Below are 21,553 nucleotides of genomic sequence, written 5' to 3' on the forward strand. Positions count from 1 at the left end.
TACATTTAAGACGACATCAGTTTAATCTCAGTTTAACATTGGAAAGGATATTGCATGAAATATATAATGGATCTTTACGTCAAACATTAACAAAACCAGTTAGTAAAACAGCAATGTATTCATACAAATCCATGACAAGAAACACATCCAGCACAGCTTCTACATACAGATATAAAACTCACATTTGCAAACTTTTAAAAGTTTCATCTGGACATCCTATATTTGGCATCTAAATCTATGGTCCTAATTTTTGTAAAATAGATTATATTCCACTATTATAGACACATACATATAAGGACGCCTGAGTTGTGTTTCCATAAAAATAGGCCTAGCCTACATGTATTTTTTTTAGCTCGTCCCACAGTGCCATGAAGCAAAAAATCCACTGTCCAAAAACCTTTTAGGTGGTTTGGAGTGCTATCCCTCCGAAATCACAGTAACCGAAGCCTACACTGAAGTAAAACAAAACAGTGGATATATTCAGTCGTATAATCTTCATAATGGTAAACATTTCAAAATGCAAGGGATTATGAGCGATCATAGAAAATATAGACTAGGACATTTAAAAATACAGGTACCTAAAACAAAGACGCTCATTTTTGTCATTGGCTATCACTTTATATCCAGACGTATATGCATAGTCTCCAAAAAGTTTATTTTCTGCTGTTTGCAAAAATGATGAACGAATATGTTATCCAATATTGTGTTTAGTTTATAGTCAGTGTAACAAAATGATGCTTTAATTGATTTCAAAGTTCAGAGTAAACTGCAGGTGCAAAAAATACGTTTAAAAAAATAGTTTTTCAAAAGATCACAGCACATTTACGCACAGCATAGCTACCCCATCCCGAGGGTGGGAAGCAGGGCTACACGTAATTCCTTTTGTCATAGTCTCCGGTCCCGTTCGGTGTGGCCCGTTTGGTCGGGGAATATTTGGCCGAATAGCCCGAATTCCCGTCAGAAGGACAAGAGCAGCAGAGTAGCGCGCCCCCGATCAGCAGGAGCGCCGTGGCCGCCCAACCGATGTAGAGCGCGGCCCCGATCTCCCTCTTTTTGGACGCGGGCACCTGTGGGTTGTAGAAGTCAGAGATGATGTTGTTGGCCATCCAGCAGAGAGGAACTAACACAAACAACCCACTGGTGATGTAGATGACCCCTCCGGCGTTTACCACCCGGGTTTTGACGTTCTCGGCGCTAATGCAGTTGGTGCACTGCGCCCCGGCGATCACCACCATCAGCCCCAGCACGCCAAACACACACGAGATGACGGTGAGGGCTCGCGCCGCCTGCAGGTCGTGGCCGAGCGCAAGGACAGAGTCGTGCACCTTGCACTGCATCTGGCCGGTGCTCTGCACCACACAAGACATCCAGAGCCCATCCCAGATGGTCTGAGCCACCACAATGTTGGCCTCGATGAACGCCGTTACCTTCCACATGGGCAGCCCGCACACCACCATCACCAGGAGCGAGCCAATGACGCACAGCCCCAGCCCAAGGATCTCCAGTCCAGCGGACACCATCTTCGCTATTTTTTAATGGATATTTGTTATAATTTGTGTCCTCCTCTGTGCGTGAACAACGCGTCTTTATGTGGATGCTGCGCTTTGGAATATCTGAGCTTCAGACAGATTCAGACAACGTCGATTTGTTTGAGACTCCTTACATCACTCTTGCTACAAATAGTCTACAACAGGCTGTCGTTTTACTCAGTATGTTACTGACTGTAAAAACAACTGGACTCATAGAGCGGCTGGACCAATTATATGTTTTGAGTGGGGTGGGGGTGACTCCACAAGTGCTAAAGCCAGAGGAAAAACTTTCACCCAATCAGAAGTCACCGCATCCTCTCAGCACCAATGAGGAGGCAGGGATGTTGGATGAGAATGAACAAAGCCAGGAGACCGCATTTTGTGCGTGCGTGCGTGTGAGAACAGTTAGTCGGTTGAATATAGGGTTGGGAACAAACGCAGAGGACTTGTAAGACCCTAGGCTGTAATAAAACATATTCTAACCAAGTTGCTCATTACTGGAATAGCCTTCACAATAACTAAATTATATGACTTTGAAGCAAACATAATTGCTGGGCTCTTATTTCCAATTTAGTCGAATTTAAGAACATACAATTAATTGGTTATACCCATAGCCAGACCCTGTATATGACTGGTTCTAGACAGAACTGCATAATTTAGTATGGCATTCGATGTTATTGATTTTAAATGTTTTAATATTGGAACATTGTAATAATAGCCTAATAAAAAACAAAAACACCACATAGCCTATGTAAGGGCCCTAGACATAGCAGTTAAGATTGCCTACTGCTGTCGACAGTATGCTGTTTACAGGCTACAGACTGGACTCACTGGACCATAAGCAGGTGTAATGTTAGTTGCATTACAAATGTAGCCTATGTAATGGCCCCAACCAGAGCAATTAGAATTGCCTAATGCTGTGACAGTATGCTGATTGAAGGCTAAAACTGGACTCACTGGACCATAAGTAGGTGTAATGTTAGTTACATTACAAATGTTGTTTTTGCTTCTGGTGGGTTCAGGGCATAATTAAGCATATACACATTTTCATTTACGTCATTTAGCAGACGCTATTATCCAGAGCGATTTACATGAGCAATGAGGGTTAAGTATTTTTCACCAAATGTATGTAAACTTTGTTTAAACTCAGTTGCCTGTATTCTATCTCTAAATGTTGTCTATCACTAGCAGCACCATACCACCAAGTAACATTCTGAGTCGTCTATGTGTAAATGTAGCCTACTTGGCCAATAAAGGTGATTCTGATTCGAAACAGCGACCTTCAGCTTATTGGCCCAACGCCCCTAACCGCTAGACTAGCTACCGCCTGTTTCAAATCTAGACTAAGTCTATATGTTAGAACATTTCTTGAAATATATTTAATTGGAAAAAAAATGTTTAAAACGATGCACGCTCTCATTGACTGTTTTGTTTTCCAAGTTTGCATCGACTTCAATTTAAAGTTTTAAATTTAGGATACTTTCCGTAGGCCACATTAGCATAGACAATGATTGTTACAATGTTACTGTTGACAAGCGTGGAATCACAGTGCTACTTCCTACACAATAATGTTTGCGAAATAATGTATCCTCCCACGAACTCCCATATAATAACGTGTAACAACCAAAGCGTGACATCATCAAGAACGATATCTGCCTCATACAGAAACTGAGAAGTATGGCTGCCATCTTGGATCTTGAATTACCTTTGCATATTGTGATTCCACCCTGGTTTGAGCCGAAATGAACCCAGTTGCACTACCTCCCACCCGTGAAAAAATACAAACGGGCGTCATGGGATGAGGGCGGGACATTGGAGCTGTTTCCGGAGTCCCTTCCCTGGCCTGGGATAGAAAGAAGAGGGGGGAAATACGTCTGTTTATTTACATTTCATAAATTACACACAGGTAAGGTCTCAAACGGTCGTATATGAATGCTTGTCTACCAGATGAGTGAGAGAAAGAGAGAAAAGGGATGAGCTTTTAGCGAGATCAGATAGTTGAAACTTGGCAACATGACACCACTCACTTTCCATGCTAAAGTTTGACATAAAACAAAGAGTTTCATAGTGCTTCGGAAGTTGAATTGATAGGCCTGTTTCCTATTTACAATAAGGTACACTGTTTCCATGTAAAGTATATGCAATTATGCCTAACATATTCGCCGTAAATTCTTCATAGAGTGTCGTGTTTGGAATATGTCAATCTTTCCCAAACTGGGTGTGGACGTCAAAACTAGCAGACAACAAAAGGACAAAACATTTCCGCTACATTAAACATCCTAATTTATAATTCAAATAAGTAACTTTTTGTTGTTGTTGAAAAATACAAAATCTTTATAAAAAAATAATGAACCACACATTTCACTTGTGACAATATTGACTTTGACACTGCATTATGTATGTATGTATGTATGTATGTATGTATGTATGTATGTATGTATGTATGTATGTATGTATGTATGTATGAGGGGTAACTATCCCCAGAGGTAAGGTCCAATTGTTCACACAAAAAAGCAAAGTTTGGTAAAAAAAAATGTGGTATATGGATGATGGTCATGCTTAGGCAAACAAACTATGAAGGAAAATAAGTACAGTTTACACTTTTTTAGCTCTTTAATGAAAAGAGGAGCAACAATTGCTCAGCTGCAAAGTGGTAAGCCTCACAAGCTCATGGAGCAGGACTGCTGAAGCGCCAAGTGTGTAAAAATGGCCTGTCCTCGGTTGCAACACTCACGACTGACTTCCAAACTGCCCCTGGAAGCAACGTCAGCACAATAACTGTTCGTTGGGAGCTTCATGAAATGGGTTTCCATGGCCGAGCAGCCGCACGCACACAAGCCTAAAGCTCAACATGCGCAATGCCAAGCGTCGGCTGGAGTAGTGTAAAGCTCGCCACCATTGGACTGTAGAGCAGTGGAAACGCATTCTCTGGAATGATGAATCACTCTTCACTGGCGGATGCCAGGAGAATGCTACCTGCCCCAATGCATAGTGCCAATTGTAAAGTTTGGTGAAGGAGGAATAATAGCCTGGGGTTAGCCCTTTAGTTCCAGTGAAGGGAAATCTTAATGCTACAGCAAAGACATTCTAGATGATTCTGTGCTTCCAACTTTGTGGCAACAGTTTGGGGAAGGCCCTTCCCTGTTTCAAGATGACAATGCCCCTGTGCACAAAGCGAGGTCCATACAGAAATGGTTTGTCGAGATCGGTGTGAAAGAACTTCACTGTCCTGCACAGGGCCTTGACCTCAACCCTATGGAACATGTTTGGGATGAATTGGAACACCGACTGCAAGCCAGGCCTACACGCCCAACATCAGTGCCAACCTCACTAATGCTCTTGTGGCTGAATGGAAGTAAGTCCCCGCAGCAATGTTTCAACATCTAGTGGAAAGCCTTCCCAGAAGAGTGTTGTTATAGCAGCAAAATAGGGACCAACTCCATATTAATTCCCATGATTTTGGAATTAGATGCTTGCTTGATAATGTGGTGTATGTATGTAGGCTACTGTATGGATGTAGTCTGTGACCAAAACATGTGTTGTTGTACTGAGTTCATTTCAATTCCTAGAACCTGACATAACTGTTAAACATCAGATGTATCATTGACCTCTGACAGTTTAGCACGTCCTGATAAAATACATTTTATGTTTAGACAACTCCACAATAACAGTAGGAAACAATAATAAGTATTCTCATTGTGTGTGTCTCTGAGCTAAGAGATGGCGGAGGGCCACCATTGAACAGCTATCATCCATCTTGGCTCATATCTTTTGGCTCAGGGAGTCTATGAACATTTCATTTCCCTCTGTTTGAGTGGATGGAGATTATAAAAGGGAAGCCTTTATTGTGAATGTTTAGGTCGTGATAGGAGACCCTTTATATTGAACTCAAAGATGGTGGTAGTTTAGGTAGAGGTTGCCCATGAGCACAGATCATGGATCAGCATACTCTCTAAATTCTGACCTTATCCATTATCGAGGAAACATAAAACTGGTGTTTTATCAGTGTCAAGTGGCAAGTTCCTCTTACTCCTGAAAAATGCAGACTGCCTCCCAAATAGCACCATATTCCCTCTTGTAGTGCACTACTTTTGACCAGAGCTCATAGGTCCCAAATGACACCCTGATACCCATCGGCCATTTGATTAACCTCAGTGTGAGCCGTCTTTCTCTAGTCTTATCTCATAAGGACAGAGCTGAGAGGGAGCCTCTGACACCACTCATCAAGGAGGGACGTTTCCTTTTGTTTTGTAGTGTGGTGTGAACGGAAAAACAACATGAATCAGACTGACATGTCCAAGTGGAGATCCAGAGTGGTGCTCTCAGTAATTGTACTGTACAGGATATGTTGTAATCCTCAATACTGGCAAATGGACAGTGGCATGGAAGAGGATTTGTGTCCACCCATAGAACAGTCTAGTTCTAACCTCGTAGAAGGATGTCTTGAAAATATGCTATGTTTTCTTTCTGTTTTCTTTCAGTCCTTCTAAGGACCTTTGGTGCTTTGGTAATGGACACAGATGCTAAACTTAACTACCCATACATTATGGTAGTTGGGTCAGTACTGAGATGTTTATGCATTGTAGGAGTGGTGTAGTAAGAATTTCATGGTAAGGCCTACACTTGTTGTATTTGGCGCATGTGACAAAGTTTGATTTTAGTTTTATGATTTCACAACATAAATAGAAAAATGTGACATTCTATTTATATTGCTCTGCCATTTAACCCTGTGATCCCATGTTGGTCATACAGTAGCTAGGCCTTTGTGCATAGTGAAACAATGTTATGATAACATTTTTGCTTTGCCATCAAACCCTTCTGTTGCTTGACTATTTCCGCTTCTGTCCGCATCATAATAAAAGGGCCATCCTGTGCTCTGTACTCTGTCTGTGTTATGAACAGCCCTGCTGGTTTCCGTTGGCTTGAAAGGCTTTCTCATTCCGCCCATTGTTGTGCTTTTTCTTTTCATTGCTTGTAGAGTGCTCCTGAAACAGAGTATAACAGCTTTATTATTGTTGCCCACATCACCTCGTGACCCCCAAAGGACCACTTATTACAGTCAAGCCTCAAACCCCCTGCTGTGTATGTGTGTACATGTGAGTCTGCCAACTTTCTTTTTATGAGGCTACGTTCAGTTTATTAGTTCGCTGCCCAGTCATAGAATAGCTCTAATCAGAGTGGACATTTCAGGAAGAGGTTCTTAACCAAGAGACCAAATTAAGCAAAAATAGAATTCAAAATAATAACTCATTTCTATAGATTTTCATAGGTCTCAATAATTACGTCTGGCTTAAATGTGTTGTTTTACGCTACTGTGTGACTAAGAGGTAAGGTGTATAGATTCACTGCCACCACAGCCCCTCCAGCTAATAAATCAAGTGTAAACCTCACATGCCAGGATTTTGGCTTAACTAAGGTGGCATTTTTCCTTCTTTGCCAAACAGTTTAATCTCCCTCAGGTCTCCCTTAAATGGGTATTATTAAGTGAGTATTATTGCCGCCTGCCTCCTGCCTGTATCTCCCGTAGTGTTGCCTTTGTGTTAAATACCACAGCGATAATGGAACAGCTTAATTAATCTACTGCTGGTTCCCACAGAGACAGTCCAGGAATAACACGTGTGTGTGTGTGTGTGTGTGTGTGTGTGTGTGAGTGAGTGGACGTGTTTAACTATACTTGTGAGGACCGCATTTGGTCAAACAAAAATTTGACCAACTGGGGACATTTTGTTAGTCTCCACATGCTATTTCTAGGGGGGTTAGGAGCTAGGGTTAGGGAAAATAGGATTTTGAATGGGACTGTCCCCACAAAGTTAGTTGTACAAGACTGTGTGTGTGTGTAGGGCAAACTCATTTGGTTGCGGGTAAAAAATTTTTTTTTTTAAAATACAGACATACTGTATTGCTTTTGCATATTCAATAAATGCATTGTAACTTGTATGGTATGAAGGCCACAGAACATAGCCGTAGATAATAGATGAATAATAATAATGCTGTGAAATAAATGTAGGCTATCCCTCGGATGCAGGCCGTCTCACCCCGTGCTGCCCGCTATGTCCTGCTAAGATCCATATCGCAAGCTGTTGACTTGCGGGCCCCGTCCGTCAGGCATGCCACTGACTGACCCTAACCACCTCTGTGCTTCGACCCCTGATAGTGTGTGTGATTGTGGGCCAGTGGGGCCGCGGGTGGGCTCTTGTTCTGTCTCTTACCCAGGCGGAGGGGTGATCTGTATGAAAGGCCTCAGGAACCTGAGTGATAAACAGCCATTGTTCTCCTGAGAGCTTGATGAAACAGAGAGGGATATCTGGCCATGCCGCCTGCTGCAGACATATGAGGTCCTGCCACCATACACAATAGATCAGTGTTGTAGTACTCCCGTCTCGAGGCCACATATTGAGTGTCTCGGTTTCAGATACATTTGTACTTGGTCTTGACAGTGAGCACTCATAATTTCTTCACCAGACCAGCAGAGTAAAAAACTCTTATCAGCTTCCATTCAATCAGCGGATAAAACCACTTTGACGGGCCAAATATATACACTCCTTTCTTGAAACATTATCTTAACGGCCTTTATCTATTATATACATGTTTGCGCAGTGGTGAACCTATAGGCCTTCAGTGTGTGACAAGTTTGTGATTCTGAAAGGACAGCAACTGTAATACCAGCGCACTCATGTAGGAGAATGCACTTTTTGTAAAACACAAAGAGCCATTGGTGTAGTGGAGGGTATACCCAGGTATAAACCGTATACCCACTTTTGTTTTCAGTGGGCATTGTGTATACTCACTTCTTAATCCCTTCTGTTGTGTATCAAAGTAGTTTAGTGGAGGTATACGGCTTATCAATCATGTAGTACAATAGAGAGATCATGCACAAAGTAGCCTACACAATCGCAAAGCATGTGAAATATATTCACATTTGCGCCGCACAGATGTCTTAGTTCAGCGGAATATCATCTGCAAGCCGCAAGAGTGTGCAGCTCTCAACTGGTTTTGGCTTGGAGCAGCTCAGAGAAGAATAACATTGGTAGCTAGTAGGGTAGGAAAGACATTTATATCTACCAGTAAATGCTAAGTAACGCAACAATGGGTATGCAAACCAGGTATTTAAAAAGTTTAGTCCCAAGTGTTGGCTAGTAGACCATTTGATGTGCAGTTGTCATCATGCGCTGTTTGCATCAGGGGCATAGACATGGATGGGCCTGGGCCTGACAAGCCCATCCAATCAGATTTCATATGGTTTCACTGTTGTTGTGGACTTAGACCATCACGATTTTGAGTGAAAATCTGAAATATCTATAGGGAAACTCACTTTAAAAAAACATAGGGAAACACAGGATTTTTCACACAGAGTTCCTTTCCTTTGCTGGATGGGGAGTTTGGGAACTTTTTGGCAAAATTACAGTATACGCACTTCTCCAGGTACCCCTTCTCCACTGCATAGGGCCGATGGAAAGACAGCAGTCATACACAGCATGATGTTAAAGGATAAGCAGTCCATAAACTCTGACATAAGCCAGTAGGTCCCAATCATAAGAATACAAAAACACAAGCATTAAGCATTTCCCAATCGAAATGTACAACTAGAGAGCGCCTACTTTTTCATGGTTGTTTGATAAATAGGACTGTAAAGTTCCCAAATGTAAGAGGACTCCCGTGGTGTTTACATATTTACAGAAATACAGTCAGGTGTTTTGTTTTGAATTTTGGCAAATAAATGTGTTCTAAAGATCTAAAGTTGCACTGTTGCAAACACACAGTAAGGTTAAAAGTGAATGATTGCAGGCCCATGTGGCAAATGGCTTGTTTGTATAAAGGCCTATTGTAGCTCTGACTGGATGTGTGTGTGTGTGTGTGTGTGTGTGTGTGTGTGTGTATACACACACACACACACACACACACACATTGGGGAGAACAAGTATTTGATACGCTGCCAATTTTGCAGGTTTTAATACTTAAAGCATGTAGAGGTCTGTAATTTATCATAGGTAAACTTCAACTGTGAGAGACGGAATCTAAAACAAAAATCCAGAAAAATCACATTGTATGATTTTTAAGTAATTCATTTGCATTTTATTGCATGACAAGTATTTGATACATCAGAAAAGCAGAACTTAATATTTGGTACAGAAACCTTTGTTTGCAATTACAGAGATCATAAGTTTTCTGTAGTTCTGGACCAGGTTTGGCCCACTCCTCCATACAGACCTTCTCCAGATCCTTTAGGTTTCGGGGCTGTCGCTGGGCAATACGGACTTTCAGCTGCCTCCAAAGATTTTATATTGGGTTCAGGTCTGGAGACTGGCTAGGCCACTCCAGGACCTTGAGATGCTTCTTATGGAGCCACTCCTTAGTTGCCCTGGCTGTGTGTTTATTTTTGTCTCATCAGACCACATGACCTTCTCCCATTCCTCCTCTGGATCATCCAGATGGTCATTGACAAACTTCAGACGGGCCTAGACATGCGCTGGCTTGAGCAGGGGGACCTTGCGTGCGCTGCAGGATTTTAATCCATGACGGCGTAGTGTGTTACTAATGGTTTTCTTTGAGACTGTGGTCCCAGCTCTCTTCAGGTCATTGGCCAGGTCCTGCCGTGCAGTTCTGGGCTGATCCCTCACCTTCCTCATAATCATTGATGCCCCACGAGGTGAGATCTTGCATGGAGCCCCAGACCGAGGGTGATTGACCGTCATCTTGAACTTCTTTCATTTTCTAGTAATTGCGCCAACAGTTGTTGCCTTCTCACCAAGCTGCTTGCCTATTGTCCTGTATCCCATCCCAGCCTTGTGCAGGTCTACAATTTTACCCCTTATGTCCTTACACAGCTCTCTGGTCTTAGCCATTGTGGAGAGGTTGGAGTCTGTTTGATTAAGTGTGTGGACAGGTGTCTTTTATACAGGTAATGAGTGGAGAACAGGAGGGCTTCTTAAAGAGAAACTAACAGGTCTGTGAGAGCCGGAATTCTTACTGGTTGGTAGGTGATCAAATACTTCTGTCATGCAATAAAATGCTAATTAATCACTTAAAAATCATACAATGTGATTTTATGGGTTATTGTTTTCGATTTCGTCTCTCACAGTTGAAGTGTACCTATGATAAAAATTACAGACCTCTACATGCTTTGTAAGTAGGAAACACTGCCGATTTTGCAGGTTATCAAATACTTGTTCTCCCCACTGTATATATCTATATATATATATGTGTGTCAGGTTCTTCCTGGGGGTGTATATGAACAGATTGTAATACGATTTCATTTTGCTAAAATGCTGTCAGTTCCACTTCAAATGCAACGATGTTTCAAATGCAACAATGTTTTATTTTCAAAGAGGTGGCTAACAGCAAGCACAGTGCAATATTAAACACAGTTCCACTCACCAGATGATAATCATTTAAAAATGAACTTCTTGTTGAAAGTTATTATTGAAAAGGGAGAAGCTAACAAATTGACAATAACGTAAGCACCAGCTTTCAGAGCAGCTCACCAATCTACCTACCTCATCCCCATACTGTATTTATTTATTTATTTATTTATCTTGCTCCTTTGCACCCCAGTATCTCAACTTGCACATTCATCTTCTGCACATCCTACCATTCCAGTGTTTAATTGCTATATTGTAATTAATTTGCCACCATGGCTTATTTATTGCCCTAACTCTCTTATCCTACCTCATTTGCACATGCTGTATATAGATTTTTCTACTGTATTATTCATTGTATGTTTGTTTATTCCTTGTGACTCTGTGTTGTTTATTCCATGTGTAACTCTGTGTTGTAGTATGTATCGAACTGCTTTGCTTTATCTTGGCCAGGTCGCAGTTGCAAATGAGAACTTGTTCTCAACTAGCCTACCTGGTTAAATAAATGTGAAAAAAATAAAATAAAACATCCTCTTAGATAACACCTGCTGCAGCCGCTGCAAACTAGCCGACAAGAAAAGCTAGCTAGCTAGACCGTGGGAAAACTACTGCTCGTTATTGCACAGTGACCTGTTGGCCTTCAAGAAGGCAGACGTTTCCAAAAGTTTTTGTAAAAACAGTCCCACCCATTAAGCCAATGTGATTGGTTCATTCCACTGTCACTCAAATTCTGCCCTTAATACAGTTGAATGGCAGATGCCTTTCTGATGGCCTATCCAATGGCTAACTTAGCAAACTAGAATTATTTCTCCAGAGACCAGCAAAGAAAGATCCTGATTGGATATATTTTTTCTCTTCAGTGTTAACCCTTTCATTTCTAACAAACTGAAGCAATTAAATCAGAACATAATTGAAAAGAGTAATATAATTATTCTTATTATTTTTATTCTTTTATAAATTCCTAGCCCGTCTCTGAAGGCATAGAAGGCCCATTGTTCCCCACTGTGTTTGGGTTAGTAATACATTTTAGTGTCTTTATTTCCCTCAGCATGCATTTTTTCACTATTTGAATGTCTAAAGAATCCATATGTTCTAAAATATGAATGCAGAAATACATGGTCTTGAATTGGACTCACATTTTTATGGTCTCGGTCTTGCTCCGGTCTTGGTCTTGAATTGGTCTCGCTTTAGGTCGTTTCGAACACAAAACTACAATAGATAAATCTTCATCACTCTTTAATGGATTCAAGACAATATTAAAGTGTCATATGGCACACACTCCTCAAAAATACGGGTTACATTTCTTTTCTTGTGTTTTTCAAATAAAGTTACATAACAGGGTTCAGTAGTCTGGCTGTGCTTTGCCATCTCTCCCCCTTTTGCTTTCTCACACACAACCTGTCAGTCAGTGCCTAGTGTGTTATGATCAAATGGAGGGATGTTTTTACACAGCGCAGGGCACAGGTTGGTGGCAATTATGTGATCATTTATCATTCAGGATCATTTCTCTTTCATCCGAGTAGTGCCATAGAGTAAAGCAGCGGGAGCCTAACTAAACATACCTGGTTCTTAGTGGAGGTCTGGGAACCAACTTGTTGTCCGCCCTGTTTCTGCTCAATCAGTTGACTGTGATACAGTTAATGGGGATTTCCATGAGGGACTAGAGCTTAGAGTGTCCTAGTGTGGATGTTGTCATTATTCAGAATGTCGGTGAGAGTGGCTACTACATGTTAAAGGTAGTACTGTAGTAAGAGTTGAGTGTAGGCCTGGTGGTGAGTGATTTATACAGTTGTTGTCTCAAGCAGAGATGGCGAGAGAGCCTGGGTGCCAGTCTGCTTCCGCTTAAACAACGCTACATTGTTACCTTGCCAACAACAAAAACAAGTTTACTAAAGCATAAACAGACTTGCACCCAGGCTAATGTTAGTGTTGAGTGACTTATATGATATTTATGTTTCTGGTTGCAGGTTCAGGCGACCAGCAGCAGTGACCATGTCTCAGTCTGCAGAGAAAGGGAAGGTGAGTGTACCCCTACTTCTGTAGTATGCACACGCCCTAACCCAGGCACTCAGAGAGGACATCCTGTATAAACACAGCTGTTTCATCGGCAGCTTTATTGCTTTTGGGATTATCTCCTCCATTTAATCTGAATTTACACCAGCCATCTCTCACACACATCTACTAAAGGCTGGAGATTAAGAATGTCAGGGAGGAGAGCGATATATTGTCTCATGCTTCATAAAAAACATGTGTAAACTAACAGTGAAATGCTTACTTATGGGACTTTCCCAACAATGCAGAGAGAAAAATAATTATAACACAAGGACTAAATACACAATGTGTAATGATAACTTGGCTATATTCACATAGGTACCAGTACCGAGTTGATGTGCAGGGCTACAAGGTAATTGAGGTAGATTTGTACATACAGGTAGGGATAAAGTGACTAGGCATCAGGATGGACAATAAACATTATCCGCACAGAGAGAGAGGGGAAGGGAAGAGAAACAATTCAAGACCCTTCCAATGCAAATCCTATTGAGGTATAGTGCATTACCATTATAACCATGTGTTTGTCAGTTCCCCGAGGCGGCAGGATATGTGGGTTTTGCCAACCTGCCCAACCAGGTGCACAGGAAGTCAGTGAAGAAGGGATTTGAGTTCACCCTCATGGTCGTTGGTGAGTATGGCCTATTCACCAACATTGTCAATTCAAGAGAAACTCATCTACACAGTAGTTATTTTGTGCCAAAATGCTGTTGTGTAGTTGAGGGCTGTTTCCCAAATGGCTCTGGTCAAAAGTAGTGCACCATGTAGGGTGCCATTTGCCATTTGGGACACAACCTTTTAGATGTATAGATCTTAGAATGATCACGCCCGGTCCCTATTTCTGCAGGAGAGTCTGGTTTGGGCAAGTCTACGCTGATCAACAGCCTGTTTTTGACAGACCTCTACCCAGAGCGATACATCCCTGGGGCCGCAGGTACACACACACACTCTCTCACACTCACTCACTAATAATGGAGAAATGTCTGTTCTGCTGTCTCCAGTATAGTATTGCTTGGAGTGGAATGTTAAGAGTGATCGTTTGTATTAGTCTTTCAAAGGTCTTTGCCAGTCTGGAAAACAACCTCCAGCTCCTACCACTTTTGTGTTTGTAGTTCATATTGCATAGGTGTAAGCAATGTGGTGTTGGCTTTTGCAGTATTGATCTTACAAAAAAAAGTTTTCAAATCATGTGTTTTTTTGTTTTTTTTGTCACATAGGTCATATGTGAGCACATGAAAACTTGTTTTTGGATCACTTTACATTCATGTGTTTTTTCCACAAGGGTGCTTACAACTGTCCAGTGCCTTAAGATCTGCAGAAGGGGTTAGGGTCTGCCTGAGTTTGTTTTCAACTTGGATATTTTGTCCAGAGGCTTGGCTTAGGCTTTAGAGTCACAAGGAACAGAAGCTTTGATGTGAAAAGTAATGAAACTAGTTTGGGGTCACTTAGAAATATCCTTGTTTTTGAAAGAAAAGCAATAAAAAAAAAAGTCAATTTAAAATAACCTCAAATTGATCAGAAAAACAGTGTACACATTGTTAATGTTGTAAATGACTATTGTAGCTGGAAACAGCTGATTTAAAACATTTAATGGAATATCTAGTATAGGCGTACAGAGGCCCATAATCAGCAACCATCACTTGTGTGTTCCAATGGCACGTTGTGTTAGCTAATCCAAGTTTATCATTTTAAAAGGCTAGTTGATCATTAGAAAACCCTTTTCCAATTATGTTAGCACAGTTGAAAACTGTTGTCCTGATTAGAGGCAATAAAACTGGCCTTTAGACTAGTTGAGTATCTGAAGCATCAGAATTAGTGAGTTTGATTACAGGCTCAAAATGGCCAGAAACAAAGACCTTTCTTCTGAAACTCATCAATCTATTCTTGTTCTGAGAAATGGAGGCTATTCCATGCGAGAAATAGCAAAGAAACTGAAGATCTCGTACAGCGCTCTGTACTACTCCCTTCATAGAGCAGTGCAAACTGGCTCTAACCAGAATAGAAAGAGGAGAGGGGGGCCCCAGTGCACAACTGAGCAAGAGGACAAGTACATTAGTGTCTAGTTTGAGAAACAGACACCTCACAAGTCCTCAACTGGCAGCTTCATTAAATAGTACCCGCAAAACACCAGTCTCAACGTCATCAGGGAAGAGGTGACTCCGGGATGCTGGTCTTCTAGGCAGAGTTGCAAAGAAAAAGCCATATCTCAGACTGGCCAATAAAAAGAAAAGATTAAGATGGGCAAAAGAACATCGACACTGGACAGAGGAAGATAGGAAAAAAGTGTTATGGACAGACAAATCTAAGTTTGAGGTGTTCGGATCACAAAGAAGAACATTTGTGATTAGCAGAAAAAATGAAAAGATGCTGGAGGAGTGCTTGACGCTATCCGTCAAGCATGGTGGAGGCAATGTGATGGTCTGGGGGTTCTTTGGTGACGGTAAAGTGGGAGATTTGTACAGGGTAAAATGGATCTTGAAGAAGGAAGGCTATCACTCTATTTTGGGGTGAAGCATGGGGTGAAATCTCTTCAGATTACCTCAACAAATTGACAACTAGAACGCCAAATGTCTGCAAGGCTGTAATTGATGCAAATGGAGGATTCTTTGACGAAAGCAAAGTTTGAAGGACACAATTATTATTTCAATTTAAAAATCATTATTTATAATCTTGTCAACGTCTTTAACTATATTTCCTATTCATTTTGCAAATAATTTCATGTATGTTTTCATGGAAAACAAGGACATTTCTGAAGTGACACCAAACTTTTGAACGGTAGTGTACTTATCATTAGGCCGTGTCCCCCGGGACATCTCTCAGCTTAACCTAGTGTGTTAAACAAAATATTATATATGTAATCTCTCCCTCTGTAGAGAAGATTGAGCGGACGGTGCAGATAGAAGCCAGTACGGTGGAAATTGAGGAGAGGGGCGTGAAGCTCCGCCTTACTGTGGTCGACACCCCCGGATACGGAGATGCCATCAACAGCCAGGACTGGTGGGTGTGGGTGGGTGCGGCGGGGTGTCTAGGTGGGTGTGTATGGCTGGTGAGACATACACACAGATCTATCTCACAGAGAAACAGAGGAGTTTTCTCATATTTTGTTCTGTTTCCTGTTCTGAGTCCCCCTCCACTAGTTTTCCCTCCTGTACTCCCATCCTCTTTTACTCCCTCTCTCAAATTCCCTCTCACCTCCCTCCCCCACCCTCTCTTTCCTACCTCACCTCCCCAATCTTTCATTCACCCTTTCACCATTTCCTTAGCCTCCTCCCCTTTGTCTGTTTGTGTGCAGGGTTTTTTCTCGATCAAAAAGGCGCTTAGGTGGTGGGTGTGACAATGCTGAATTTAAAGGCCCAGTGCAGTCAAAAACGTGATTTCCCTATGTTTTATATACCTTTCTACACTGAGGTTGGAAGAATACTGTGAAATTGTAAAAATGATGATAATACAATTTTACTATAAGAGCTGTTTGAAAAGACTGCCTGAAATTAGAGCTGGATGGAGTTTTGGCCTGCCTGGTGACATCACCAGGTGGTAAATTAGTTAATAGACCAATAAGAAAGAGAGTAAAAGATAACTGAAAACTAGCTGTTATTGGTAGAAAGTTTTCTCCTCCCTACTCAGACTGTTCCCAGACAGTCAGCAAAATCCTTGCTTGAGAAATTGCTCTTCCTAAGAAACAATTTTTGTTTCTTTGACTGTTGAAAACAATCAAAGTAAGGTGCTTTATTGTTACCCAGAAATGATTTGATATTGAGAGAGAACTTCTGCAATGGGCCTTTAAGAGCACCCCCGTCTTGGCGGTGTAGAGAAATCTTTTTTGCCAATTTTCTGCAATTCTACAAATGGATCTGAGAAACATTTTTGTAGTAATACAGCTAATTTCCTGCAATTCTACACATTTGCCATGGACCTGATGGAAAATGTTGCAGTTTTAAAGCTAATTTCCGGCGATTCCATATTCTTCCATGGAAATGGGAACGTTTTAACGCTAATTTCCATACATTTGGTTATTTTGCTCAAACGTAATAACTAAATCAATACAACTGAATAGTTCTAATTTTAAATTCACCCTGACTGTCTAGCTTTTTATTTTGGTGGTTGTTAGTTCTCAAAGATTATATTATAAAAAGATATGGGCATCATTCCATTTCAATTTAATTTAAATTCTTCTCAGTTGAATTGGACAAGGCATTTTTTTCACTGTAGTGGCTTGATTCGTCTGGAGTTGATATGGAATGAACCCCAACAATGCCTGGGTCCAACTGGGGGATGTGATTTTTATTTTTATTTTATTTAACTAGGCAAGTCAGTTAAGAACAACTTATTATTTACAATGGCAGCCTACCCTGGCCAAACCCTAACGACCCTGGGCCAATTGTGCGCTGCCCTATGGGACTACCAATCACAGCTGGTTGTGTTACAGCCTGGAATCGAACCAGGGTCTGTAATGACGCCTCTAGCACTAGGTGAATATAAGTCAGAGGTAATCTGCATCCCAAATGGCACCCTATTCCCTATATAGTGCACTACTTTTGACCGACACTTGGCATTTTGCATGGTGATCTTAGGCCTGTGCTGACGTTGCTTCCAGAGGCAGTTTGGAACTCTGTAGTGAGTGTCCCAAGGATTTCAATGGCAGAAAATGAATGAGTGAGTGTAGCTATGTCTGTGTGTATGAGTGTGTACAATAGTTGATGATGGCAGGTACAGTGATTATTCCTGTTCCCTTGCCCCCTCAGCTGCTGTGTGGGCTCTTTCCCTCCCTCTCTCCCTCCACCTCTCAGCTCCATTTCCTGTTGATTGTCCTGAAATGCCTGTGGAAGAGTCGACATAGAAAAATGGTCACATGCTTAGTAAACAACAGGTGTAGACTAACAGAGAAATGCTTACTTCCGGGTCCTTTGCTAACAATGCCGAGTTAAAGATGAAGAAGATAGAAGTAGAAACCAGGGTTGATACCACTGGCAGTGGTCTAAGGGTTGAGTGCAATAGAGCAGGTTAGCAGCTCAGTGGCGTTAGTGACAATAAAGGGGCAACAGTAGCAGGTAATCAGGATATGCTAAGATCCAGAGTTGGGATCATTTCAATTGAATTTCAATTCCTCTCAGTTGAATTGGCAAGGCATTTATTCACTGTAGTGGCTTGAGTTGTCTGGAGTCGGTACAGAATGAACCACAACACTGCCTGGGTCCAACTGGGTGACGTGAATATAGGTCAGAGGTAATCTGCACCCTATTCCCTATATAGTGCACTACTTTTGACCAGAGTAGTGCACTATACAGGGAATAGGGTGCCATTTGGGAAGTAGACTTTGTTGATGTTACTCCTGTTTGGGGGGGAAGCTGTTGCTAAATACCATGTGACCACGCCTAGTGGCCCTGCAGGAAGTAATCAGAGAAAGCAGGTCAGATGGCAGAGATAGGCTGCATCTCTTTCTGGTCTCCTTTCCTCCATGTTGCTATCTGTTATCCCTGGTTTTAATATCAGTGTAAATGAAGTATGAAAGGTGAGGAGAAAAAGCTTAGACTTTTGAGTTGCACCCACTTCGTAAGTATAGACAGTGTATATACTGCCAAGGCTACAAAGACCCACCATCTATTTCTGGAGGTGGTCTTCAAGTTCACACAATGTCTCTGGTTGGTTTGTGTTTGATGTGTGTTTGTATCCTGTGTGTGTTGTGTGTGTGTGTGTGTCCTCAGCTTTAAGACCATCATCCAGTACATTGATAACCAGTTTGAGCGTTACCTTCATGATGAGAGTGGCCTGAACCGCAGACACATCGTAGACAACAGAGTCCACTGCTGCTTCTACTTCATCTCTCCTTTTGGACACGGGTAACACACACACTTCTACTTCATCTCTCCTTTTGGACACGGGTAACACACACACTTCTACTTCATCTCTCCTTTTGGACACGGGTAACACACACACTTCTACTTCATCTCTCCTTTTGGACACGGGTAACACACACACTTCTACCTCATCTCTCCTTTTGGACACGGGTAACACACACACTTCTACTTCATCTCTCCTTTTGGACACGGGTAACACACACACTTCTACCTCATCTCTCCTTTTGGACACGGGTAACACACACACTTCTACCTCATCTCTCCTTTTGGACACGGGTAACACACACACTTCTACTTCATCTCTCCTTTTGGACACGGGTAACACACACACTTCTACCTCATCTCTCCTTTTGGACACGGGTAACACACACACTTCTACCTCATCTCTCCTTTTGGACACGGGTAACACACACACTTCTACCTCATCTCTCCTTTTGGACACGGGTAACACACACACTTCTACTTCATCTCTCCTTTTGGACACGGGTAACACACACACTTCTACCTCATCTCTCCTTTTGGACACGGGTAACACACACACTTCTACCTCATCTCTCCTTTTGGACACGGGTAACACACACACTTCTACTTCATCTCTCCTTTTGGACACGGGTAACACACACACTTCTACTTCATCTCTCCTTTTGGACACGGGTAACACACACACTTCTACCTCATCTCTCCTTTTGGACACGGGTAACACACACACTTCTACCTCATCTCTCATTTTGGACACGGGTAACACACACACTTCTACCTCATCTCTCCTTTTGGACACTGGTAACACACACACTTCTACCTCATCTCTCCTTTTGGACACGGGTAACACACACACTTCTACTTCATCTCTCATTTTGGACACGGGTAACACACACACTTCTACCTCATCTCTCCTTTTGGACACTGGTAACACACACACTTCTACTTCATCTCTCATTTTGGACACGGGTAACACACACACTTCTACCTCATCTCTCCTTTTGGACACGGGTAACACACACACTTCTACTTCATCTCTCCTTTTGGACACGGGTAACACACACACTTCTACTTCATCTCTCCTTTTGGACACGGGTAACACACACACTTCTACTTCATCTCTCCTTTTGGACACGGGTAACACACACACTTCTACCTCATCTCTCCTTTTGGACACGGGTAACACACACACTTCTACCTCATCTCTCCTTTTGGACACGGGTAACACACACACTTCTACCTCATCTCTCCTTTTGGACACGGGTAACACACACACTTCTACCTCATCTCTCATTTTGGACACGGGTAACACACACACTTCTACCTCATCTCTCCTTTTGGACACTGGTAACACACACACTTCTACCTCATCTCTCCTTTTGGACACGGGTAACACACACACTTCTACCTCATCTCTCCTTTTGGACACGGGTAACACACACACTTCTACCTCATCTCTCCTTTTGGACACGGGTAACACACACACTTCTACCTCATCTCTCCTTTTGGACACGGGTAACACACACTTCTACCTCATCTCTCATCTTTTGGACACGGGTAACACACACTTCTACTTCATCTCTCCTTTTGGACACGGGTAACACACACACTTCTACCTCATCTCTCCTTTTGGACACGGGTAACACACACACTTCTACTTCATCTCTCCTTTTGGACACGGGTAACACACACACTTCTACCTCATCTCTCCTTTTGGACACGGGTAACACACACACTTCTACCTCATCTCTCCTTTTGGACACGGGTAACACACACACTTCTACCTCATCTCTCCTTTTGGACACGGGTAACACACACACTTCTACCTCATCTCTCCTTTTGGACACGGGTAACACACACACTTCTACCTCATCTCTCCTTTTGGACACGGGTAACACACACACTTCTACCTCATCTCTCCTTTTGGACACGGGTAACACACACACTTCTACCTCATCTCTCCTTTTGGACACGGGTAACACACACACTTCTACTTCATCTCTCCTTTTGGACACGGGTAACACACACACTTCTACTTCATCTCTCCTTTTGGACATGGGTAACACACACACTTCTACCTCACACCACTATTTAGACTGGGTAGTGGTAACATAATCACTTATTTCTTTCTATCTATTATTTATCTGTATTAAATTTCTACCTGTCTCTGAATCTGTCCAGTCTGAAGCCTCTGGATGTGGAGTTTATGAAGGCCATTCACAGCAAGGTCAACATCGTCCCTGTCATCGCTAAGGCTGACACACTCACACTGAAAGAGAGAGACCGCCTTAAAAGGAGGGTGAGTTGGGCACACATGCATAAGTATGCCACATATTCAATAGTTTTCCCTCATTCCCTTAGGTTTAAATCCATTTTTAAACACAGGTGTAAAAACATAGCATGGCCCTTCACTAATATCATGATGGAACCGGTGGAATGTGAGATGAGGTTGTTGCCAGGATGTTGTGAGCTGCATCAGCCTCACTAGCTGTTCTTGTTTGTGTCCTGAGCCATATGGAGCATTCATTACAACGTAGATGATAGAATAATAATCAGAGGCAGCTCTCCAAGTCGGACATTGTGATTGTATGTGAATACGCACATTTGGCCTGTTTGTGTGCGTGTGTGTACATTTGTGATGATGCAGCTTGATTGCTGCTAGACAATAGCAGGATTATTTAGAAGTGCAGAAAGAGAAAATATGGAGCCAAGAGAGAGAAAAGAAAGGGAGCGACAGGGAATGAGAGAGAAGAGGGAGAGCGAGAAAGCACACATCTTGGTCAGT

General features: G+C 42.2%; 2 protein-coding genes and 1 long non-coding RNA gene across 27 annotated transcripts in view; 1 reads left to right on the top strand and 2 right to left on the bottom strand.

Annotated features, from left to right (window-relative positions):
* LOC118371617 (claudin-4-like) lies at positions 1-1,715 on the bottom strand. The gene has a single exon (XM_035757147.2). It carries the CDS (start codon positions 1,518-1,520, stop codon positions 867-869), a length of 654 nt encoding a protein of 217 aa, XP_035613040.1. The 5' UTR covers positions 1,521-1,715; the 3' UTR covers positions 1-866.
* A 1,577-nt stretch (positions 1,716-3,292) lies between these two features.
* The window catches only part of LOC118371618 (septin-2), a 44,459-nt gene continuing 26,198 nt past the window's right edge, over positions 3,293-21,553 (top strand). The window contains exons 1-7 of one of the 7 annotated variants that reach the window (XM_035757148.2): positions 3,293-3,435; positions 12,853-12,904; positions 13,466-13,565; positions 13,782-13,868; positions 15,808-15,931; positions 18,637-18,771; positions 20,950-21,067. In XM_035757148.2, the coding sequence (XP_035613041.1) occupies positions 12,878-12,904; positions 13,466-13,565; positions 13,782-13,868; positions 15,808-15,931; positions 18,637-18,771; positions 20,950-21,067 (591 nt within the window). In that variant the 5' untranslated portion in view covers positions 3,293-3,435; positions 12,853-12,877. The other 6 variants (XM_052478982.1, XM_052478983.1, XM_052478984.1 and 3 more) reach the window with 6 other exon arrangements.
* On the bottom strand, positions 18,768-20,991 carry LOC127911704 (uncharacterized). 19 transcript variants are annotated; one of them, XR_008078994.1, is made up of 7 exons: positions 20,847-20,991; positions 20,343-20,384; positions 20,135-20,260; positions 19,925-20,050; positions 19,379-19,504; positions 19,127-19,294; positions 18,935-19,042 (listed from the first exon to the last, which is right to left on the bottom strand). It is a non-coding gene; the product is annotated as an uncharacterized LOC127911704 (long non-coding RNA). The 19 variants fall into 19 exon arrangements; XR_008078991.1 differs by lacking the exon at positions 20,343-20,384 and adding an exon at positions 20,385-20,468; XR_008078990.1 differs by having other exon boundaries at positions 20,343-20,468.

The sequence above is a fragment of the Oncorhynchus keta genome, chromosome 25, assembly GCF_023373465.1.
Source record: "Oncorhynchus keta strain PuntledgeMale-10-30-2019 chromosome 25, Oket_V2, whole genome shotgun sequence".
In the NCBI taxonomy this organism is placed as follows: Eukaryota; Metazoa; Chordata; class Actinopteri; order Salmoniformes; family Salmonidae; genus Oncorhynchus; species Oncorhynchus keta.

Bases quoted from the DNA above. Each gene is read 5' to 3' on its own strand.
- LOC118371617 (XM_035757147.2), bottom strand. From the start codon at position 1,520: ATGGTGTCCGCTGGACTGGAGATCCTTGGGCTGGGGCTGTGCGTCATT.